Source organism: Corapipo altera, unplaced genomic scaffold (assembly GCF_003945725.1).
Source record: "Corapipo altera isolate COAL_440 unplaced genomic scaffold, ASM394572v1 23, whole genome shotgun sequence".
Classification (NCBI taxonomy): Eukaryota; Metazoa; Chordata; class Aves; order Passeriformes; family Pipridae; genus Corapipo; species Corapipo altera.
Genome location: NW_020884878.1, coordinates 19,419,047 through 19,439,735, shown reverse-complemented (window position 1 = coordinate 19,439,735; position 20,689 = coordinate 19,419,047). Strand labels below are relative to the sequence as shown.

The 20,689-nt window shown below is 39.0% G+C and overlaps 2 protein-coding genes across 6 annotated transcripts in view; one reads left to right on the top strand and one right to left on the bottom strand.

Moving 5' to 3' along the window:
- Positions 1-8,704, bottom strand: part of SEC23A (Sec23 homolog A, coat complex II component) — a 29,085-nt gene extending 20,381 nt beyond the window's left edge. The window contains exons 1-6 of the mRNA XM_027638418.1: positions 8,640-8,704; positions 4,514-4,755; positions 2,626-2,683; positions 2,292-2,378; positions 875-1,111; positions 692-771 (exon numbers count right to left, since the gene is read on the bottom strand). Of these exons, the coding sequence (XP_027494219.1) occupies positions 692-771; positions 875-1,111; positions 2,292-2,378; positions 2,626-2,683; positions 4,514-4,734 (683 nt within the window). The 5' untranslated portion in view covers positions 4,735-4,755; positions 8,640-8,704. The remainder of the gene's footprint in view (positions 1-691; positions 772-874; positions 1,112-2,291; positions 2,379-2,625; positions 2,684-4,513; positions 4,756-8,639) is intronic.
- A 3,701-nt stretch (positions 8,705-12,405) lies between these two features.
- GEMIN2 (gem nuclear organelle associated protein 2) lies at positions 12,406-20,593 on the top strand. Of its 5 annotated transcripts, none has more exons than XM_027638421.1 (10): positions 12,406-12,583; positions 13,116-13,200; positions 14,367-14,456; positions 16,413-16,472; positions 16,645-16,755; positions 17,339-17,383; positions 18,084-18,152; positions 19,454-19,564; positions 19,769-19,827; positions 20,144-20,593. In XM_027638421.1, the coding sequence occupies exons 1-10, from the start codon at positions 12,462-12,464 to the stop codon at positions 20,181-20,183; spliced, it is 792 nt and encodes a 263-aa protein (XP_027494222.1). In that variant the 5' UTR covers positions 12,406-12,461; the 3' UTR covers positions 20,184-20,593. The 5 variants fall into 5 exon arrangements, with proteins under 5 accessions (XP_027494222.1, XP_027494223.1, XP_027494224.1 ...); XM_027638425.1 differs by having other exon boundaries at positions 12,425-12,583; positions 14,356-14,456; XM_027638426.1 differs by lacking the exon at positions 12,406-12,583 and adding an exon at positions 12,671-12,746 and having other exon boundaries at positions 14,356-14,456.
- Positions 20,594-20,689: the final 96 nt, after the last annotated feature.

Below are 20,689 nucleotides of genomic sequence, written 5' to 3'. Positions count from 1 at the left end.
GGATTCAGATCAATGTCCCTGCCTCACCAAGATAAAGCCATTTGGAATTATTACATACACACTCAGCTTGACAAGTTCAGCAAGGAGCTTGTAAAACTAAAACTTGCTGACCTAGAGATACCACCACTATCCAGAAAGAACCCTACTTAGTTAAAAGAACAAAGCAGGTGATAACCTATGAACCTCAAAAAGAAACTGAAGTTTCACTACTGCAGTGAAAATCTAAGATCAGAAGACAAATTAACATATAAAATATCTTCTGTGCTGCTGCAGGCAGACTACAAATACAGTTATTTTCAGGAGGGCAGACTGGAAAACTGTCGTTCTCTTTTATCATTCCATAAATTTCTTCTATGTCATAGTGGAACACACAAGAAAACCAAACACCAAGTTGTGATTTCCAAATGAGAGACAGAAGAGGAGTAGAAGAGGGAATAAAAGGGAAGGCACAACTGGATATCCACATAAGAACGGGGCACTAAAGAAGCTATTAACACTTTGCAGCACACCAGCCAACAGAAACATCATTATTTATGTATCTGTAACATGCATCTCAGAACACTTCCAAAGCATCACCCTGATAATTTTACAATTACCCATTGAGCTGACTGTTTTCATTGTCTTAAAACACTAGTTTTCCAGTAAATCAGTGTAGTCAAGGTATCTGTTTTAGGTGTTTTAAGTAGATTACCTGTTAGAAGGTGGTGGCTGCTGCACTTGAGGACCCCGACCGACTTGTGAAACAGCTACTTTTGTAAGCCCTAGCATTTCCTGTAGTCAAATACATAAGATTTTATTACAAAATTTGTTTACAGATTATTTCATTATCATCACCTTGATGGCTTCCTTTTGTTTGCTTCAGTGCATTCATTACCTGAAGTTGTTTTGCAGATAGGTCCTTTGTTCCTCTGAAGACATAACTTTTGGAAATTCCTTCACAGCCAAGTTCATGAACTTGCACCATTCGGCCAAAGGTAATGAGACCTACTAATGCAGTTGGTGGCAGGAGACTAAGTGACATCTGCATGGATTCCTTCAGAGCTTGCAAGTCTTCATCTTCCATGCATGTGTCCACAACATAAAGAAATATCAACGGCATCTGAGGACCACGCTTTGAGAAACACAATTATAATCACATGAAAAACAAATCTTGCAATATTTACAGGATCAAAAATTAACAAGTAAAGTACATTTTGTAAAAGTTTTAACTTTAATCATACCAATAATGTTAATGTTCCATCTACCTTAACTCCCTCTCAATTAGTAATGAGGATCTGGAACAAAACCCCTACCATAATGAACTCTGCACAAAAAGGAAATGGTTACTACAGAAGAAAGGAAAAAATCCTTTCAGGATGTCACAATAGTTTTGAAGCATGTGCCAAATACAACAAACTTTCATTGCTCCAAATGAACACAACAGTCACAAAGCTATTCACAATGATAAAATATTCCAAACTGATGACATTCTATGGCATTTCACCTCATAATTTTACTCTAGAGATCATCAGTTCTTTTTATTCTATTCAAACTGTACTATAAACAAACAACCAATTTACTTTGCATTACAAGAGTTGGCAAAAAGTACAGATTCCATTCAGTGTTCACTCTTCTTTTGATTACAGTTTGTAAGACTTCAGTGAGGATTCAGATTATGATCTGCCTCACTCAAGTCCTACAAATTTTAATCCTCAAAACTGGAATTTAGATATTACAAAAATTTGTAATTGCGAATATTTGCAATTTAGGGGTTTAGGTCCATTTTTTGTTTCTATTCAAGTAACCTCTATGCTAAAAAAGGATGAATATTAAAATTTAAACACTTGAATTGAATACATATTAGCTGTTGTCTCCAAACCAGTTAGCCCTAAAACTAACTACTAATCATCCAAATACAAATTTCAATTCAAATTATTAATGAGAGGTCAATCAACAGTCAGTCAAATTTGAACTGAAATTGCTTGAGCAACTAACAACAGTGAGCAGCCTCCTGAAACAAACACAAATTAGCCCCCTTGTAAAGAAACAAACCTAATAGAAATATCACCTTCACAATAGGTCTCTCTTTTTCCTTCCTTTTTTTTTTTTTTAAACCAGTCTTATTAGCAATCCTAGTGTTCTTATAAAATGTTATGTTTTCCTTTTCCAACTGATGACATAAATGTTCAATCTACTAACAAGCACATATATACCCAGAGTCATTAAAATGCAGTGAAGAAGTAAAATTGAAATGAATTCTTTTTGTATATTGCAAGGCTATAAATGTTAAAGATTTTATCTAATGATTTTACCTGTACTACATATTCAATGCTGGAGAATTGAGGCAAAAGTTCAGCTGGTTGATTCATTTCAGATATGCCAGCATAGGTAGGAGGAAACTGCAAATAAAACCACAGAAATTAAGCATAAATGAAAGACTATAACTTCTACAAAAGCAAAAACATACATATGGAGTACTTTGCAACAGATGTTCACTACTGTTGTCATGAAAAAAAGTCTGAAGATACAGTTGCATACTCCTGCTCCTGCTGTCAATTTCAGCTTGCAACTATAATGTGAAAAATCAAGATTTTCATTTTGCCTTATAAAAATATCTTCTATATGCTGAATGTTTGATTTTCTTACCTGATTTCTCTGGTAACAGAAGTTGCAAGCCCAGAGTTTTGCTCGATAATCCACTTGGCTATAAAAGTACAATAAGAAAAGTTTATATAGCATGAACAATTCATTTTTCTCCACTGTCCCTAGAACATATTTCTTTTAGTGTTTCAAAAACACAGTGACTTTGGAAAAGCTTCCTTCTAATATACTTTCTCCTAAATAGCCATATTACAAACTCAGAATAAGTGAAGTCTCACACAGATGTATCAGGCAAATTACTGTGCTTAAGGAGAAAGAATGGTCTTCAAGGAAAAGAAGAAAATAAGAAACTTAAAAATACTCAGCCCCTATACTAGAGACTTTCTCCATGCTTTTAGCAAATCTTTTTAACTCTTCCTACCTTTGCATTTTTCATTGTTTTCTGCTTCTGTCTATTAGCTGCCAGTCTGGGACTATCCTGAATTTACATTATGCCCTAAAAAAACAGGTTCCAACATTACAGCTACCTCTGTAATGAAAATAACATTTTTTTCAGTTGGTAAGACTATCTCCTTTTGTCTACATTTTCATTAATATAGTTAATATAAAAAATGCAAATTGTATCTTCATGCCATAGAGATGTCTTAACAGAGCCCTACTCACATCTTAAGGGAAAGTAAACTTTAGAGTTCTCAATGTACATTTCCTGCTACCATATCTTCTGTCTGCAAGGGCAAAAATCTTTTTAAAATATCATCAAATCTTTGGATAAGTCCCAGTATGCTGTAAATACAACACAGCTTTATTGCTATCAAATTATCTATACCAATTACAGAGGCTGCAAATTACCCAGCCCAAAGCGCCACACAGATTTCAAAAGGTCCCTCCATACTGAGTCTCTAATCACACTTGTTTAAAAAAGAAAAGAAATTCCAGTCATGGCTTGCACACAAGATACAGGAAACACACCCACAGCTTGTTGTAATGTCAGGCATCTGACTGACCTTTTACAACTTTGTCTTTCCATTCTTTTCTTTCCAGTCCTCAAAAAAAGATAACGCTTCTGCAGAAGTTAATTTCAGCTAAGCCTGACTTCCAGCACAATCAGCCACTGTGTTTAATACTGAAGCACAATTTTACATCTGCTTCAAAACTGTCTTTTCTCCCAAGCAAAGACAAGTCATTCATAAAACTGAATTTGTTCTACAGAATCTTTTACATCACGTCTAACCTCTCACTATCACTCTGGATCTTTCCCATGCCATCAAACTCCAACTTAGAAATTTTTCTGTTTCTTTTCCATACTTCTGTAACAGGAATGACATATGAAATGCCTCCTTTGCTTCCAACCTAAACTTGTCCATGACTAGTCCACAATCATCTGAGCTTGTGCCAATATTACCCTTTAGCTTAAACAGCTTTTCACCCTCTCTCATGCCTACTTCTGATGTTATCTATCTGTCTGTCTATCACCTTCTGCTTTGGTAAACTAAACCAGCTAACCTGCTTTGATCTACAAATGAACTAAGGTCAATAATAAAAATAGCTTAGTTCACTTGGAAATTAAACTATATCAGGGTCCAACAGTTCAAAAGATACAGTATTATAAGTTTTTACTGCAAGTCATTTTCTAGAGGCAAAATGTTAAGAGTATACTAATTCCCAAGATGTTCCAGAATAGTTCCAGAAAAATAACATACCTAATCAATAATTAAGTACATTGAAAAGACTCCTTAATGAAAGCTGTGTCTTAAGTATATATGTTACCTACAAAAATCTATGTGCAGAATCATCTAAGATCTGTAAGTCTGAGTTGTACACTCATGTGAGGAGCGCTTGAATTTGCACACACCAGATCTTTTGCACAGTTCAACTAGCACTATTCTCAAGATTTTAAGAGAAAATACTGGAATAACATATGCATTAGGTTTACCATAAGGGATTCAGAACAGCTCGACACGTGGTCCTACTGCACAAAACTGGCTCATACTGAATAGGAGGCAAGTCTGGTCGTTCCTTCAGTGGCGTGAAGAGGGCAGCCACTGGGACTACCATTCTTGTAGCTTCAAGACGACTTGAAGGCCAAACATTCCAGCTGAATCTAACTCCATCTCTGTCCTCATTCTGCTGGATAAATTCCAGGAAGGTTGTCATGGTCAACTTCTCTGTTTATCACTAAAATAAAAAATTAACCATTAGCAGAATGTTGACATACAAACATTTTTAACCACTAAACATTGAATATACTTTATAACAGTCACTCATTCAAATACTGTAATTGAGTTACAATCAATAAAACACTGAGTAGTGCTTCCTAAATCCTAAAAGCAGTGTGCAGAATTCTAAGAGGAAACAAAAAAAAATTAAGACTCATAGGATGCAGCAACTCCTTCAAAATAACAAATAGTTGATATATTGCAAGTTTTAGCAGTAATTATACTGCTAAAATACTTACCTTCTAATCGCTTCTTGACTTAAGCAACAAACTCAGACAAGGAGTAATATAACTAAAGCAATAATTCTAGGGTTGGTCAGAGTAGAGATTATAAGGCAAACTAATACTATAAAAAAAGTCTTGGTTACCACACTGCTTTAAGGACTTTCACTAATGCATTTAGTTGTTCATTCTGTTCATTAATAAAAAATCAGTCAGTCATTCTTGCAAATTGTTTTAATTCTCTAACTTATTTTAAGAATGAAATAGCAGAAAGTATATCTCCTAAGAGTACTTGTTTTATGTCTTCTGCTGTATAAAATTTTTTAAGAGTTTTCTAACCATATTTTCGGTAACTCAGGATGCTGCCAACATGCAAACATAAAGGAATAACAACATGATATTCCACAAGAGTAATTTCCCACAGCAAAGCTAGTAAATAACTTCATAAGAAATACAAGAGCCATATTTCAATACATTGTCTATCAAGAAGCACTTTTCAGCAATTCTTTGAATTCAAGTTTACAATTTTGGGCACTGACCCAAGGCTTTCAAAATTTTCAGCTATGGTTACTCAGAAGCCAGAGCACTGGGGAACACAGACACATCTGAAACACTCAACAGGTACCCGGGAACATCCAGGAAAGCCAGAAAGAAGTGCACTCCCTCCCCTCCAAAATGAAAACCCTCAGCTATACACACGCTGTTCTTCAATATCTGTTGCATGCTTCACAGTACCTTTTACAGTACATATAGCACAGGTTTTTCCAGGAACTAGGATATCTAAACTCACACTGGCTAATAATCAAGAATTTATCATAAAAGTCTACATGAACCTTGTTAGAGGAAGTAGAAATGCTCCTAGGTCTCAATTTAGACTGTACTAAGTTAATGAACAGCTATCAGAAATGCTGGAATCCTCCTGAACTGAGATTTAAATCAGGAATTCTCAAAAGCACACTGAAATTCTCAGTCCTGCCATTACATATGCTATGTGAGCCTCCTAGAAACTCTCCATTTATCAAAACCTTCCTCTATTTACCAAAATTATAATAGCACTGTACCTTTCATTTCTATGACAGTTAAAAACTTTTCAAGTTATTTTAAAGTATAGCTTGACTTAGTGGTTTTACTCTAATGCTTACTTGCAAGAAAACAGATTAACAAAATACATAAAACAAAGAGAACCACCACTTTTCACAGTTAACATCCTTAGGAAATAATTAAGATTTTAATGGGCACGTCTTACTGATACTAGGTGCACATCTGCTCCTATCTAAACATGTCACTGCAATAGCAACACAGGGAGCATATGGGACTTTGTGCATAAGAGCACTTCCACCATCACTTTTACTCAAATTGCTGCAACACCATCAGGCAGGGGACAAAACTGAGCAAAAGGAGACAATATCTGGAAGTTATAATTGCTGTAGAGAGATCTGAGACAGAAGTTAATTCAGCTAAGACAGGAAAGAACAGCCTGGTATTTCAAGAGGATACAGAATTAAAGAAATTTCTCTCTTAACAGATTAAAATCCATCAGTGCTTTGTAAAAAAGGTGAAGGAGCATTATCCCTGAAAAACAGGGTATTGATGCAAGAATCTGCACTAGGCAACTATCTCCACTATAACCACAAACTGAATAATCCCTCCTTTTAAAAATGATCTGAGAAGACAGAGCAAATTGCAATTTAAAGGCTATTTCAGCCAATCATTGGCATTGGCTAGAGAGTACACCAACTCCAGCTCCAAACACTGCAACGTGAACTCACACTTTCTGTACTGGACTTCAAACTGTTTTCTCAACATTTTACTCTAGCAATGTTTGAAATGGCTTTACACAGACATTACTTTTACCACACAGTTACTGCTCCTTAGAGAGCAACGTACAAGCACCAGTGTGCAGTGACTAATAATATGCACATACATGCATAAAGGATTTTCTGGATTTATGGAGTTACATACTGTTACTTCCTCATAAAGCGTGTATTCCCTATGCGAAAGGCAAAACCTGCTAATAATTACTTTCTCCTCCATCTTTTCTTCCATCCTTTTTTTCCTTTTCAAGAGCCAATAATGCTTACCTATTTCATCATTCATCAATGTAGACTCTTGGTCTGACAAGTTACATTCAGTACCATTTTTACAGCTATGCAGGCACATTTTCTGGGATAGTTGTGGAGAGGTACTGCATTATACAAGAACAGCAAAGCCTCCTGACCTACAGGGTACACACCAAACTGTGGACACCCAAATGCCACAAAATACTCACTGCCCTCGGAAAACCACAGAGAAGGGATTTTTAGAACAGCTGAAAGCAACAGCTCCCATGTTGGGGTGTCACTGCTTTACCTTTGCTGCAGATTAGGATATCCAGACAAAACCAGCAATCCTTTCTGGCTTCCTTCCTACCTCCCACTAGTAAGGCTGAATGTACCTTGTACCCCTGCACCATGACAATCTGTGTCACAAAAGAAGCCACACTTCAATTGCATAGAGAGTCACTGATTGACTTTTAGCACCTTTAAACATTTACACATCCCAGGTAAATCTGTCCCAATACAGAAGATCCCCAAAACAATATCCATTAATCCTCAGAAGCACATACAAACAAAATCAAAACATTTCTCTTTACGGCATTGTAAGAGTTCAGCACAGACAGACCAGAGTCCCTCATATGGCCATGTGTTTAAATACAACTAGATCAGTAAGAGTTCACTGTGCACTTTTCTCACAAAACACCTACTTTCAGTTTATTATACACTAACAATCTGGTCACAATTTCTTTATGCCCAAATCATGCATCAGATACAGATCTATTTCGGTTTCAAGGAGGAACTCAAATGCACAAGGAGAATGGCTAAGTAGTTATCTAAAGCAACTGCAAGTTGTCAAATTGACAACACTTTCACTACTGAAACACAGTCATCCTCCAAACCTGCTCTCCCAGTCCTGTTACTGAGGACTTTCTTTGTTTTTTAATAACCAAGGTATGTGACAACCCGCCTAAATTAGAAGAAAAACACATATTCAAAAGCAGCAGGGCCTGCATTTTGTACAGCTTTACCTATACCTCAAGGCACCCCCGCCAGCGGCACAACGACGCGGGTACAGCAGAGCTTGGGCACAGGAGCGCCGCAGCCGCTGCCGGAGCGAGCCGCCCTTTACCCCGGGCGCAGCGACGGCCGTGCAAAGGCCGTAGCCCGCCGGCCCTACCCGAGCTCCGGCAGCCCCGGCCGAGCACGGCGCTCCCGGCGGTCCGAGCACCGCCCCGGCCCGGGCGGGCGCTCCCCGCCGCACGGGAAGGGCGCCCGTACCCCCGGCCCGGGAGGCCGCGGGCAGCGCTGACCCGCCGCCGGCGGTACCCCGGGTCCCTCAGGGCCACCGGAGGCCCCGAGAGCAGCGCAGGGCCGCCCGGGGATCCCCCAACGCCACGGCGGGGAGCTCCCACCACACTCGCTCCGGACCCGGCAGCCAGGCCGGTGCACCCGAACTCCGCAGCGCGGGGAGCGCGGCTGCCGCCACGGCGCCGGCGAAGGACTGTCCTCCCCCGGCACCCCCAGCTCGGCCCGCTCGGGCTCCCCGCACCCTGCGCTGCCCCCTCAGCCCTGCCCTGCCCGCTTACCCCGCGTCCCGGCCGCCGCCGCCGCTCTCGCCGTAGCCGCTCTCACCGCCCGCCCCCTCACAGCCGCCCCGGCGCTGCCGACGCATCAACATGGCTGATGGGAGAGTCCGCGCCACGTCAAGGGGCAGAGCGCGGGGCGGGCTCAGCGCCGCCGCTCCCCGCCCCCGGGACACCACGCTGCGGCCCCGCCGGCCTCCGTCTGCGTCCGCAACCCGCTCAGGAAAGGAGGCATCCCGGCTATCCGAGGCAGTTTCGCTTCCTCTACCCTCCGGCAGCGCTGGGGCTGCACCTGTGCTCGCAGGTGCCGGATGCGCTGCTCTGTCCGCAGCTACTCTGTCCGTCAGAGAATTCCTCGGGACTGAGCCAGCCGGGAGTCCTTGAGCTCACCCTGCTCGTTGCCCACCTTCCACTAGGTGTATTTATGGCAACTTTTTAATCTGGAAGATTGTTTACATGCTTCTTCGGAGTTCCTGGGGAAAAAATATACTGAAATTATATTCCTGCTGGTTTTTAGCCTGAAACAATACCTCATATCTAGAAATATTTATAAATACGTGTTTATTTACTATCTGCACGATAACTTTCACATAAACACAACTGTAGGGGTTTGTTTGGGTTTTTAGTTAGTGTGGTTATCTTTTTATCCCCCAAACCCAAGTTATAGTGATGGTTCGGTTTCAGGAATCATTTGTAAGGAGCCTGCCGCAAAAGGCTAGAACGGTAACTTCTGTCTTTCCTGAGATATCTCATTGCAACCGATCTGGACATGGGGGAGGACTGAAAAACATTCTGCTGACTGACTACCCTGTCCTGCTTTATTGGTACTCAGAAAACCATGCTATGACCTCCAAACAAATATAAATGACTAAAACATCCTTATCGTCTTTTCTTACATGTCAAATGTCATTATGATAGAATTTCTGTGTTATTATTATCTCCAGTATAGTTTGCCAGTCCTCTTCAGTCTAAAAGCATGAGCATGTGAACAAAAGCAGAACTTTAAGGAAGGGATTTTAAATTTTCTCATCCCCAAATCTCACTGCTAGTTGGGGGAATATTAAGCAGGAGCTTGCCAAGGACACATAGCCTCAGTCTGAACACCAAAAAAAAAAAAAAATCCAAACCCAAAAACCCACAACAGAGTGAACTTCAAGCAGATGCACAGAAAACAATTCAAAGTACTCAAATACTGTGTGAAACATTTTCAGAAAGTTACATTAAAAAGAGGCAAGTCCCAAAATCAAAACTACTGGATGAACACTAAACCACAAGAGAAAAAAGAGGCAACTGATATTTTAAGACACGTAAAGGAGAAGAAGGGAAAAAAAGAGAGTATACTACTCTGAAAATTCACTACGAATAAAAGATATACAGTATTTTTAACCAATCATCAGTACAATTAAATTTCATTACATAATAACTCAATCCAATGCTCTAAATTTCAAGAAAAGTCTTGCAGCTGTTATGATGGTGCAAACCACAGAGAAAATCAAGGAGAAAGAAAAAAATAAAACAGAAAATAGTTATATACTCACTATAAGAAAATATTTCATTAGCTCCCAGTATTAGAAGGTAGATTGAAAGCATTTAATTTTTCTTAATTCAGAATTTTTAGTTTATGTGTTAGATTCTTAATTTTTTTTAGCCAGCAGTGCATATCCACTAATGCAGCTTACCCTTTCTTTGGAAAAGTACTCTTCCATAATACCTATGCAGTTGAGGAGAAAGAATATACATTTCCGGTTTCCTTTTTCTCTTTCTCCACTGAGTCATATTTGCTTGCCATTGCATCAGCATTGTTGGTAAAACTTGTTAGGAACAATTTTATTACCTGTGGAAGACTACCTGTAATAATTAAAAACCTGTTACTTTGTTTAAAAAGTACCAATGGAAAATTCCAGAAAAAGTAATCTAAAGACAGAAAGTATATTTAAAGAATATTTATATCTGTGGATTCTCTTTCTGTTCATAGTTCTTGACTTTACAAGAAATAGGAAAAATAAGTTCTGAATATTACAAAGTATTAGAAATGAACTTTTTATAGCTGGACTCACCAAAGCTTTTGTCTTGATCATCAGTCAGCCTCCCCAGCATTATCACTGTAGTTTTAGCTAAGCAAGTTTTATTTCTAGTGCTAACTGCAACTGTTGCACACTCAACTAGGACCTTAGATCCGGGTTTGAGAATTAAAACTCCCTGGTACACGTAGGTGGTTTTGGAAACACCTTAAAACAAACAAAAGCCCTGGGAGAGGAGGAGTTAAGGTAGGTGTTTGATTAGAACAGTTAAAACACAGCCTTGCAGGGGAAAAAAAAAAAGGACATTCCTTTTCTTTGAACTCCTGTCACAAATATCTAGAACTACTCTGATCTACTAGATGGACTGTGTGTAGCACACCAAAATGACTTCACACGCAGAACTAATAGGAAAGATCATATATAGACTGACATTTTGTGTAACAGGAATTTCATAATACACAATGAAAATTATTACAGCATCATCCTTCTGCTTTTTATCTTAGCTGAGGAGCAATCCCATTATGTGCTACCTTGCTTTCTGGCATGGAGGTGCTCCCACATAATAGTCTTTATAAACACGTACAGGAACAATTCATGCACTGACCCTTCCACAATGAGAACTCTGTGTAAATTTATAGCAATTAATTTTATGTAACTGATTTCAACCACAGATCTCTAAGTATTTCAAAGAAGGGACAAGTATTATTATTACTGGATGTTCACAGGTAAGATAGAGAATACAAATGGGTAAGTTTTTACTAAAGAGTCACTTGTAAAAACTACAGTGTATTAGAATGGCATAGGGCCTGATGAAAGTGATTATTAAAGGTTTACACATATTCATCAAAAATGGTGTTGTCCCAAAATAGGTCCTTTCACCAGGTGTGCGAGAGGCCAATCCACACACACAGTTCTGCGCTGAGAGAAGAATTTGCTAGATGGCAAATTTACAAAGCCAGCAACATATCTACCAAAACTTTTCACTATTTATACATTTAAGCAAACAAAGGCATTAATATTCATTTGCTACAAGGTACCTAGAACTCTTATTAATTAGCATTCTATATGTTAATGATTCACTGCTCATAATAATTAGTTGCATCCTCAGTCTTTCTCTTCTCTTGGGTTAGAGGATTTTTTGAGTTGGTGGTCATGATCTGCCCCTGCCAGAATTACCTTTAACCCAATTGGAGCTGGATCAGCACAGTGGCTGAGCTGGCTTTATTAGTTTCTTCCTTATCTTGGGAGTTCTATCAAATGTCCTTGTGGCCCACAAATTCTGCATTCTTTGTGTCCACTATCAGTGGTACATCCTTCTTCCCAGCCTCTGTTAACCTCCCCCTAGGTCTGAGATCCTTGAAGCACGTCCAGCCCTAAACCTTAATAAGGCAATTCTACCAACAAGTAGTTTGTCTTTCTAACACCTGGGCATCGCTTAGAGCTTGTTAGCTGCTCTCTGTTTCACGGATTCAACTTCCCTTCTTCTTCTATGTAAAAATTTTACACATTCCACATTTTCCAACAACTGGCCTGGTTTGATGGGCAGTAAATTGGCACAACCCCTTTCTGCTCTGCTCTTGCGCCAAACTCCCCTCACGGGGTTTTCAGGGCAGCCGAAACGGCCAGAGCAGGTCGCGACACATCAAAGCGCACCGCCAGGCCTCCCTTACCGGGGCGCCCTGAGGGCTCCGCGAGGGCCCCATCGCCCCCCAAGGGCCCCATTGCCCCCCGGCCGCGCTCCCGGTGCCGGAGCGGCTCCGCCCCTCCCGCTCCGCCGCTCTCGCGAGAGCAGCGCCGACCGGCCATGGAGCCGGGCGTGGAGGAGCTGATGCCGCGGCTGCTGCCCGTGGGGGACTGGGACCTGGCCGAGGACTTCGACCCTACGGTGCCTCCCAGGACACCTCAAGAGTATCTGAAGCGCGTCCAGTGAGTGGCGGGGCGGATGGTTCGGGGCGAGCCCGTCACCTCTCCGCTAGAGCGGCGCGGCCCCCGTGCTGCCCGGGCCGAGCTGCGCGGCGCGCCAGGGCGGCCGAGCGGTGCTGCCCTTTCGCCGGCAGATCCGTGTCTTACACACCTGCAGGAGGGGCAGGTACCGGTCTCCTCGCTCTAGTGACCAGTGACAGGACTCGAGGAAAGGGCATGAAGCTGAGTCAGGGGAGGTTTCTGTTGGGTATCAGGAAAAGATTCTTCACCCAGAGGGTGGTTGGGCACTGGAACAGGGTCCCCAGGGAAGTGGTCACAGCACCAAGCCTGTCAGAGTTCAAGAAGCGTTTGGACAATGCTCTCAAGCACATGGTGTGATTGTTGAGGTGCCCTGCGCAGGAGTTGGACTCGATGATCCTGATGGGTCCCTTCCAACTCATACTTTCCATGACTCTAGGAGTATTTCAGAGACAAACGGTATATATCCACCTCTTACAGAAAGGAAAAAATGCAGCCACTTGATTTTATTTTGTAGGATTGAAGCAGCACGATGTCCCGATGTGGTCGTGGCAAAAATAGACCCCAGAAAATTGAAAAAGAAGCAGACAGTAAATATTTCAGTAAGTTTGAGAGCTTTTACACATTTTGAAAGGGGAAAAAATAAAGGGCAACAATGTTAATAAGATGTTTATACTAATTTTGGGAAGTCGGCATAACTAAATAGCACTGCTGGATTTTAAAAGCATTTAAAGAATTAAATGTCTGGATTTGAAAAAACATCTATGCAACTGCTGGTTAACAACAGTCTTTATAACTGATTAAATTGATAATATCCATACTATATGATACACAGCAGACTATTTTACTGTCTGAGGAAATCAAATGTTGCATTAAATTTTACAAGTATGTAATCATAAAATTAAATTAACCTGCATAAATTTTAGAAGAAAGATCTCTCCATACCTATTTTAAGGTTTAAATTTATATCTAGGGTAAGGGTAGTAAGTGCAGCTGAGCTTTACTAAAGTCAGACAAAATTCTTCCACCATTTTTTCCTTATTGGTAATAATATTTTATTGGAATTTTTCCTTACTGCCCAAGCAGATTTTTCTGTTGTTACATTGGCCTGCCAGCTTGGTTTTTAATCTGTTTTCAAATAGTTCAAGAGACCAAGTTTGCTGTTCTCTGTGTAATCTGAAATTTCACTACTAGATTGCTCAAGAAAAGTTTCTGGTGCTGACATGACCGTGTAACTTCTGTGACCATTCTCTTAATCTCTCTGTAGAGGAATTCGTAGACACTTGTAGAAGGATTTTAATTTTTTTAATAACTGTTTTATGCTAATCTTTAAAAAGGTTATACCTACTTAATTGTTAGAGTTGATTTCCTAGATGTTTTTGTGGTCTTCTGTCTTCTGAACTTATTATCTTGACAAGTAGAATGCCTAAGATTGATAGCATCTGTCCAAGGTAAGGAAACAGCACCCTGATTTTTATAAACAGGGAGATTAAGGCAGAACAATTGCTAAAATAAAGACCTTAAATATTGACAATATATTTTGAACACTTAGTTCTGCTTTCTGCGTAAATATGAGAAGAGTCAGACAGAAGAAATTTTGTCTAAACCAGCTCTTAAGTCAGTCTTGGATGTGGTCATGAAGTTACCTTAGGTGAAGATTTAAAGGATATTGTTTACCTAACAGTAAAGATCCACTGATTCTCTTGTTCTTAAAGATTCTTCTTATAAAGCTCTCTTTACATTATAATTATTGCCGGTGTTTTCTCAGATTTCCGGATGTCAGCCTGCTCCTGCAGGATACTCTCCAACACTCAGGTGGCAGCAGCAGCAGGTGGCCAATTTCTCAGCTGTACGTCAGGTACAAAATAGTGTATGTGAGGGGTCTTGCACAGTCTAGATAGAATATCTGTGCTTTCTGGGGGACAACTTTACATCTAGTATAGAAATATTATGACTTTGTGGTAAAATAGATGTTTGTAGGCAAATGTTTTAAGTTCTTGAAAAATAACCAAGTATATGCTGTATGGCTTTTAAACCCCTGATAAAACTCTTGAGAGAGTCACATTAAAAAAATTCTTCAACTTCAGCAAAAATATGTCAGTATTTAGATTAAGTGATATGGAGTAGTTGAGGAGGAACAAAAACCTCTATGATGTGATCAGTTATATTAAAACCTAGTGCTAGCAGGAAATGTTCTGCAGAACTCAACTGAAAAAAGCAAGTGGATTCTAACCCACCAGGACATTCATAAAGTAGAACACACTGTCCATTAAGGAATCTGTTGACACCCAACAGATGTGTGGCACCCATTATGAGGAGAAATATTTATTTGGTAAAATGTATTTGTAAGGTTGTAGTGTTAGCACAGACTTAAATCTTTCCTAACATGTTTGCACCCTGCTCTTAAATAACAGAACAAAACTAGAAAATTAAGCACTCTCAAAGGGTAAAGGTTCTAAGTTCAGCTAAGCTACAGTTCTAAACTAAAGGCAGGTCAATTTAGATTGGATATAAGGAAGAATTTTTTCACAATGAGGGTGGTAAAACACTGGCAGAGGTTGCCCAGAGAGGTGGTAGATGCCCCATCCCTGGAAACAGTAAAGGTCAGGTTGGATGGGGCTCTGAGCATGATCTAGTTGAAGATGTCCCTGCTTATGGCAGAGTGCTTGGACTACATGGCCTTTGAACGTCCCTTCCAACCCAAACCTCTCTCTGATTCCATTATTCTCTATGTGCAGTTCAAACAGGGTGAAATGGAAAACTTAATAAAGATGTAGGGAGAGATCATTTGTTACCCCAGTACGGTGGACAGCATGCAGTGCATTGATGCTGCACTGCAGGAATACCTCAAGTACTGAGGTATGACCAGCTGTGCCGAAGCTGCTGTAGCACTGAACTCTGCATGAGCTCATGTACCATGTTTTTTTCAGGGAGGAAAATCAGTGAAGGTGGAGATGCATTTAAACATTAACTGAGCTACCCCCTGTTTCTATGAGGGATCACACTGCATCCTGTATATGAGTCATAATCTAAGGGTTTAGGAGAACTAAGGAAACTGACATCTAAAAGAATGTTCACTGTATAGATATTTCTTTAATGCACAAATCAATAGTCTTCTCATCTGTGCCAGAATTAACACTGTGAAGTGTGAGACTATCCTAAAAAGTCTTTAAAACATAAAAAGAGCATTGGAAATCACTTGTTCAAACACTGCCTCAGCTGCTGTTACTTACAGCATTTTTATCTGTTCTTTTGTATGGCTACAATAACAATTAGATTGGGAGACAAATTTCTTCTGTTACAGAATGTTTACATCTCCCTACAGGAAAACTGTCAAGCTTGTCTTACATGGCATCCCCATCAGCTAGAAGAAATGTGCTAAGGAAGAACACTTGCTTTCTTTCAAACTGTTCTGTAGACCTTTGATGCAGATACAGGCCACTATTGGAAATAGGATATTGGCTTTATGTGTGGTTTTGGATTAAGTCAGTGGATTTTTTCTTAAGTTTGTTATACCAAGAGAAGTCTAGAAGACTATTAAAGCTTATTACCTCAGCTAAACTTTATGCAGTAGACCTCAAAATTCCTTCAGCTTTAACATTACTTCCAAAAACACAGTATGAGCACCTTAACTACATTTCTGCTAAGAGGCATGAGAAATATTTGGACAGTTGTGCTGCCTATAAATCTATTGATTTATAGAAAGTCATAAAACATTCTTTTCATACATTTTAAGAGTAATGAAGAGCACTTATTGCTAGGATAAAATAACTGCAGAGTTAAGCTGTGATTTGGCTTTGTTTTAATTACTCAGAGCCTGAACAAGCACAGAAATCACTGGCGGTCACAACATTTGGACAGCAATGTTATTATGGTGAGTAGAATTCATAACAGTGCCATGTGGTTTGTTTTCCCACTCATTAAATCCATGGTTAATCTTGCTTTTATGGTTTCATGCAAGAGTTTAGGAATATTATCAAGTCTTTTCTCCAGTGTCTTCAAGATAGCAGTATTACACAGTTTTCATTTATTTTTATTTACTTCAGCCAAAATCAGAGGATGAAGAAGGCTGGAAGAAGTTCTGCCTGGGTGAAAGAATATACTCAGAAATAGATGCACTACCCAATAATGAAAATATAGGAATTGATTACATGAAGGTAAGTATAGGACTTATATGTAGTTTTCAGCTGTTATTTTGTAGACTAACTGCCAGAAAAAACCCTACTGTTTACTACCACTTGTGCTAAATAGAAAATAGGCTCTCTGGTGAGTGCAGAAAGTCCCATTTTTCATTCCTTTTAAGCAGAAACTGTGAAGCAGAGAACGAGTTTATCTCTTCAGTCAAAAAGCTGAAGAGTTCCTTCATCTGTTGTCAGCTTAAGTGCACTACTTTGTTGCTTGCTGAACTGAATGGAAGGTCTGTATAGTTTTCTTTAGTGTTTGTTGCATAGTGATATGTGATGACCCTCCTCATACATGTTATCCTACAAACATGCCCTTCACTGCATCATTTTGAAAAAATAAAACTTTAACAAAAAACAGTAAAAGCAAGGTTCTCTTACCAAATTTGACTAGACCTTATCTTCAACTTGCTTGAAGATTTTTTTAACAGATTTCAAAGCTCTGAACAGACTTTCCAATCACTATAAGTGTCTGAACATCACCTTAAAATCTTAGTACATTTCAAATTAGAACAACGTTTATGATAATGTTTGCATTTTCCAACTTCATGTTTTTCAGGTGGGCTTTCCCCCTTTGCTAAGTATTGTAAGCAGGATGAATCAGGTAAGCCTACCTAGTAAAATATGAGAAATAATGATGTAGGCAATGTTATTATGTGATTCTGACTGTTGCAGCAGTCTTATCTATTTTTCTGTGTCTAGAGTAGGCAATTGTTTATTACAACTTCTATTCATTGTACACTTTGAAGGAAGACACATAATCATTATCTCACCTTCAGCTACAAATAACTTTACTAGGGAATATTTTTCGTTACTAGTTCTAAGAGTATTTTGTTGTTGTAATTTCTCTGTAGAACATTTAGTGTTTGAATTTTTGCTGAATGCCCCAATAGGTGCTTGACAATGTTTTAAGATTTCTCATTTGGTGTTTTAAGTGCAGCCCTTCAACTTGATTGTGAACTTTTACATATGTTGCAAGACAAGAAGAATCACATTTATCATTCCTTTACTACATTTCCACTAGTCATCTTTATGCAGAAACAACCAGTCAGTGTGATGCCTCTTTCCTAATCTGTAGCTATTTATCCATAACTTTTTGTTAACACTGAAAATTACTTCATTTTATATAAAGTTCTTTCCGGGAAGTGGTGCTTAACACACTTACTTTACCCTGATATGTAACTTCAATAAATACCATGTAGTATCACAGTGGAGTAGAAATATTTTAGAATAAAATCCTTCAGAAAGAAGGACAACAAAACTAAACATTTCAAATATTGTCTCTTTCTGTTCCTCTTTTGAAGGCAACAGTAACCAGTGTCTTAGAATACCTGATAAGCTGGTTTGGAGAGAAAAAATTTACTCCAGAACTGGTAATTTTTAATTTAACTACTTGCACATGAATGCGTTAAATGAAGCATAAATTGTTTATAGTTTTCTATTAAATTATTTTGATTTCTAAAGAGTTCTTTAGATGGATGTGTCATATTGTTATTTCAAAGCTTTCTTGGTTAGATATTAAAATAAGTATTCACAGAACTTGCTGGAAGGCTGATTACAAAACATAACAGATACAGACCTAACAAGTATTACCAAAACCCCTCCCCTTTTTATCACTCCCCAAACTAACTTAAGCCATAAGGCTTGATGATTATCAATGTTGGGGAGAGCAGAGGGTCAGAGAGCAGCAGCTTTGGTTCTGAGCAGTTTAAGCTGTCAGGGTGCCGCACACTGTATTTACCAACACCTCCATTTTAGTTTGGAGGTGCATGACAGTGTGCTGGCAAAAACACATTTAATCTTTCCATGTGCAGCTGCATTAGTGTGGTGATAAACCAAACCTAAGAAATCCTGATGGACGAGGTACATTGGCACAGACTTTGGCCACACCTGGACTGATCCAGCTGTGTAATGGCACCGTATCTACAGAACACCTTGGTGAATGCATCTCATCTCCTTCAGTACCACAAAGCAAGAGAGTCGTGAAAAATTACTTACATGATACTAAACACAGTTTCACTATTTTTGAGTCACTAAAAAGCGTTTCATGTTCTGTCCTTTTCTGTAGCACTTGTTTCTTTTTAAGCAATGTGTTGCAGAGAATGTGCACATTGACTTTTAGTTTAGTTCTACAATGAAAGCCACTAGACACTGTAATTAAATGAAAAAGACTGGTAGCAGAAATTATGTTTGTAAGAATGCAGTAGAATTCTATGAAGTAAAATGCAAAGGACACGTTTTCACAGTGGTAGAAATCTTCAAGCAGATCTAACCACTAATTCCACAAAGAACTGACTTAATAGATTCACTCTTCAGGAATGTTTTTCTGCAGATTGTTAAGTTAAAAAATAATAGCCAAGTAATATTCTTTAGATATTACTAAAATAATTCTTCCCTCAGATAGTAATACTGTAAGCTGTATTAATTTGTATTTTGGCCAGCATTCAAAAAATACCAGGAAATCCAGGAGTACTCCACACAATCTTATTTAGAGGCACAAAACTCTCTACCGTGTAGTGTCTAATTTGGCTTTCAAAATTCAATTACAGCATGTGGCACTTAAATGCCATTTTGTTTTGAGACTTACACTCCAGTCCTACTCTGTATAACAATAACAGCTTGAATCTTCAAGGAAATGCTTATAATTAAAACTTTGTTATTTGAATCCTCACAGGGTAGATGGCTTTATGCGCTGTTGGCATGCCTAGAAAAACCTTTGCTACCTGAAGCTCACTCCCTTATTCGACAGCTGGCAAGACGATGTTCAGAAGTCAGGGTAATGGAGGTAAGATTTAATATTGTGCAAAGGACTTGGTGAATTTAGCAGATTAAGAGGATTATTTTTCAATTCTTGAAGTCTTAGTAATTAACTTTTCATGTCCTAAGTTTGCTTGAGAATGAAGGGAAGACTACAAAACATGGCATGTAACAGCTTTTCTATTTGACACAGATAACAAAAGAACTATTCTAATATTTACCTCTTTTTCAGGAGAACAAGAACGAAGAACAAATATCAGCTCTGAACTTGATAATATGCTTAGTTAGCAGGTAATGCAACTTACACACCTAAAACAGTAATGTATGTCCAACATAAATGTGTGATTACTTGTCCTAACCTATATTCTTTTAAAAATTAAGTACCCTGGGCCAATATAGCAAATATTATACTTAGCTAAAAGGACTTAAGATAAACCTAAGAATAAAGTAAGCTTATTCCTTTCCTCAGATGAGCTGCCTGAACCACAAAGCTGTAATTATGATAGAAACACTAAAAGAAGAGCTAGAAAGCAAGGGATGTAAGAACTCAAAGTATGGAGTACATTGCATTACAGGTGTTTTACCATATTTCACTTTATTCCACTAGGTACTTCGATCAGCGTGACCTGGCTGATGAGCCTTCCTAGGCCATTTTGAGAATATCCAGTATTTTGCATTGCCATAGTACAAACAGCATTATCAGAGTTAACAGCAAGACACTGCACTGTTCAGACCTGAAGTACCATACAATCCCTTCAGAACACCCTCACCCTAATGCATTTGGGACAGCTATGAGTACCTTAAGCTGAACTTTAGCATGAAATTGTCAACGTCTCCGATACCATCATCACCATCATCGTAAAGTGGTAAATGAACTGTGTGGCATCATCTCTCAAACTCCTGTCTTTGTAAACTACATTCTTGGTTAGAAATTTCTACCATTTGAGTAATCCTGTGAACACTGCTATTAGGTAAAGTCTGAGGTTACATTACAAATGATTGTTCTTTTTCTTACAGACCTATTGAGGACTTTTTTTAATAAAATTAAAGGATTTTACAGAGTGTAAACACTGTGGTTTTTCTCAGTCTATACTATTTAACAGCAGCCTTACTACAGAAATTTACACAGCTAGAGTTTAAGGTACTTTTCAAG

Excerpts from the sequence above, each read along its gene's own strand:
- GEMIN2 (XM_027638421.1), top strand. The coding sequence starts at position 12,462 with ATGGAGCCGGGCGTGGAGGAGCTGATGCCGCGGCTGCTGCCCGTGGGG. Across the intron at positions 16,473-16,644 it reads TGGACAGCAATGTTATTATG|CCAAAATCAGAGGATGAAGA; the intron begins GTGAGTAGAATT and ends TATTTACTTCAG. Across the intron at positions 18,153-19,453 it reads AAAAATTTACTCCAGAACTG|GGTAGATGGCTTTATGCGCT; the intron begins GTAATTTTTAAT and ends GAATCCTCACAG.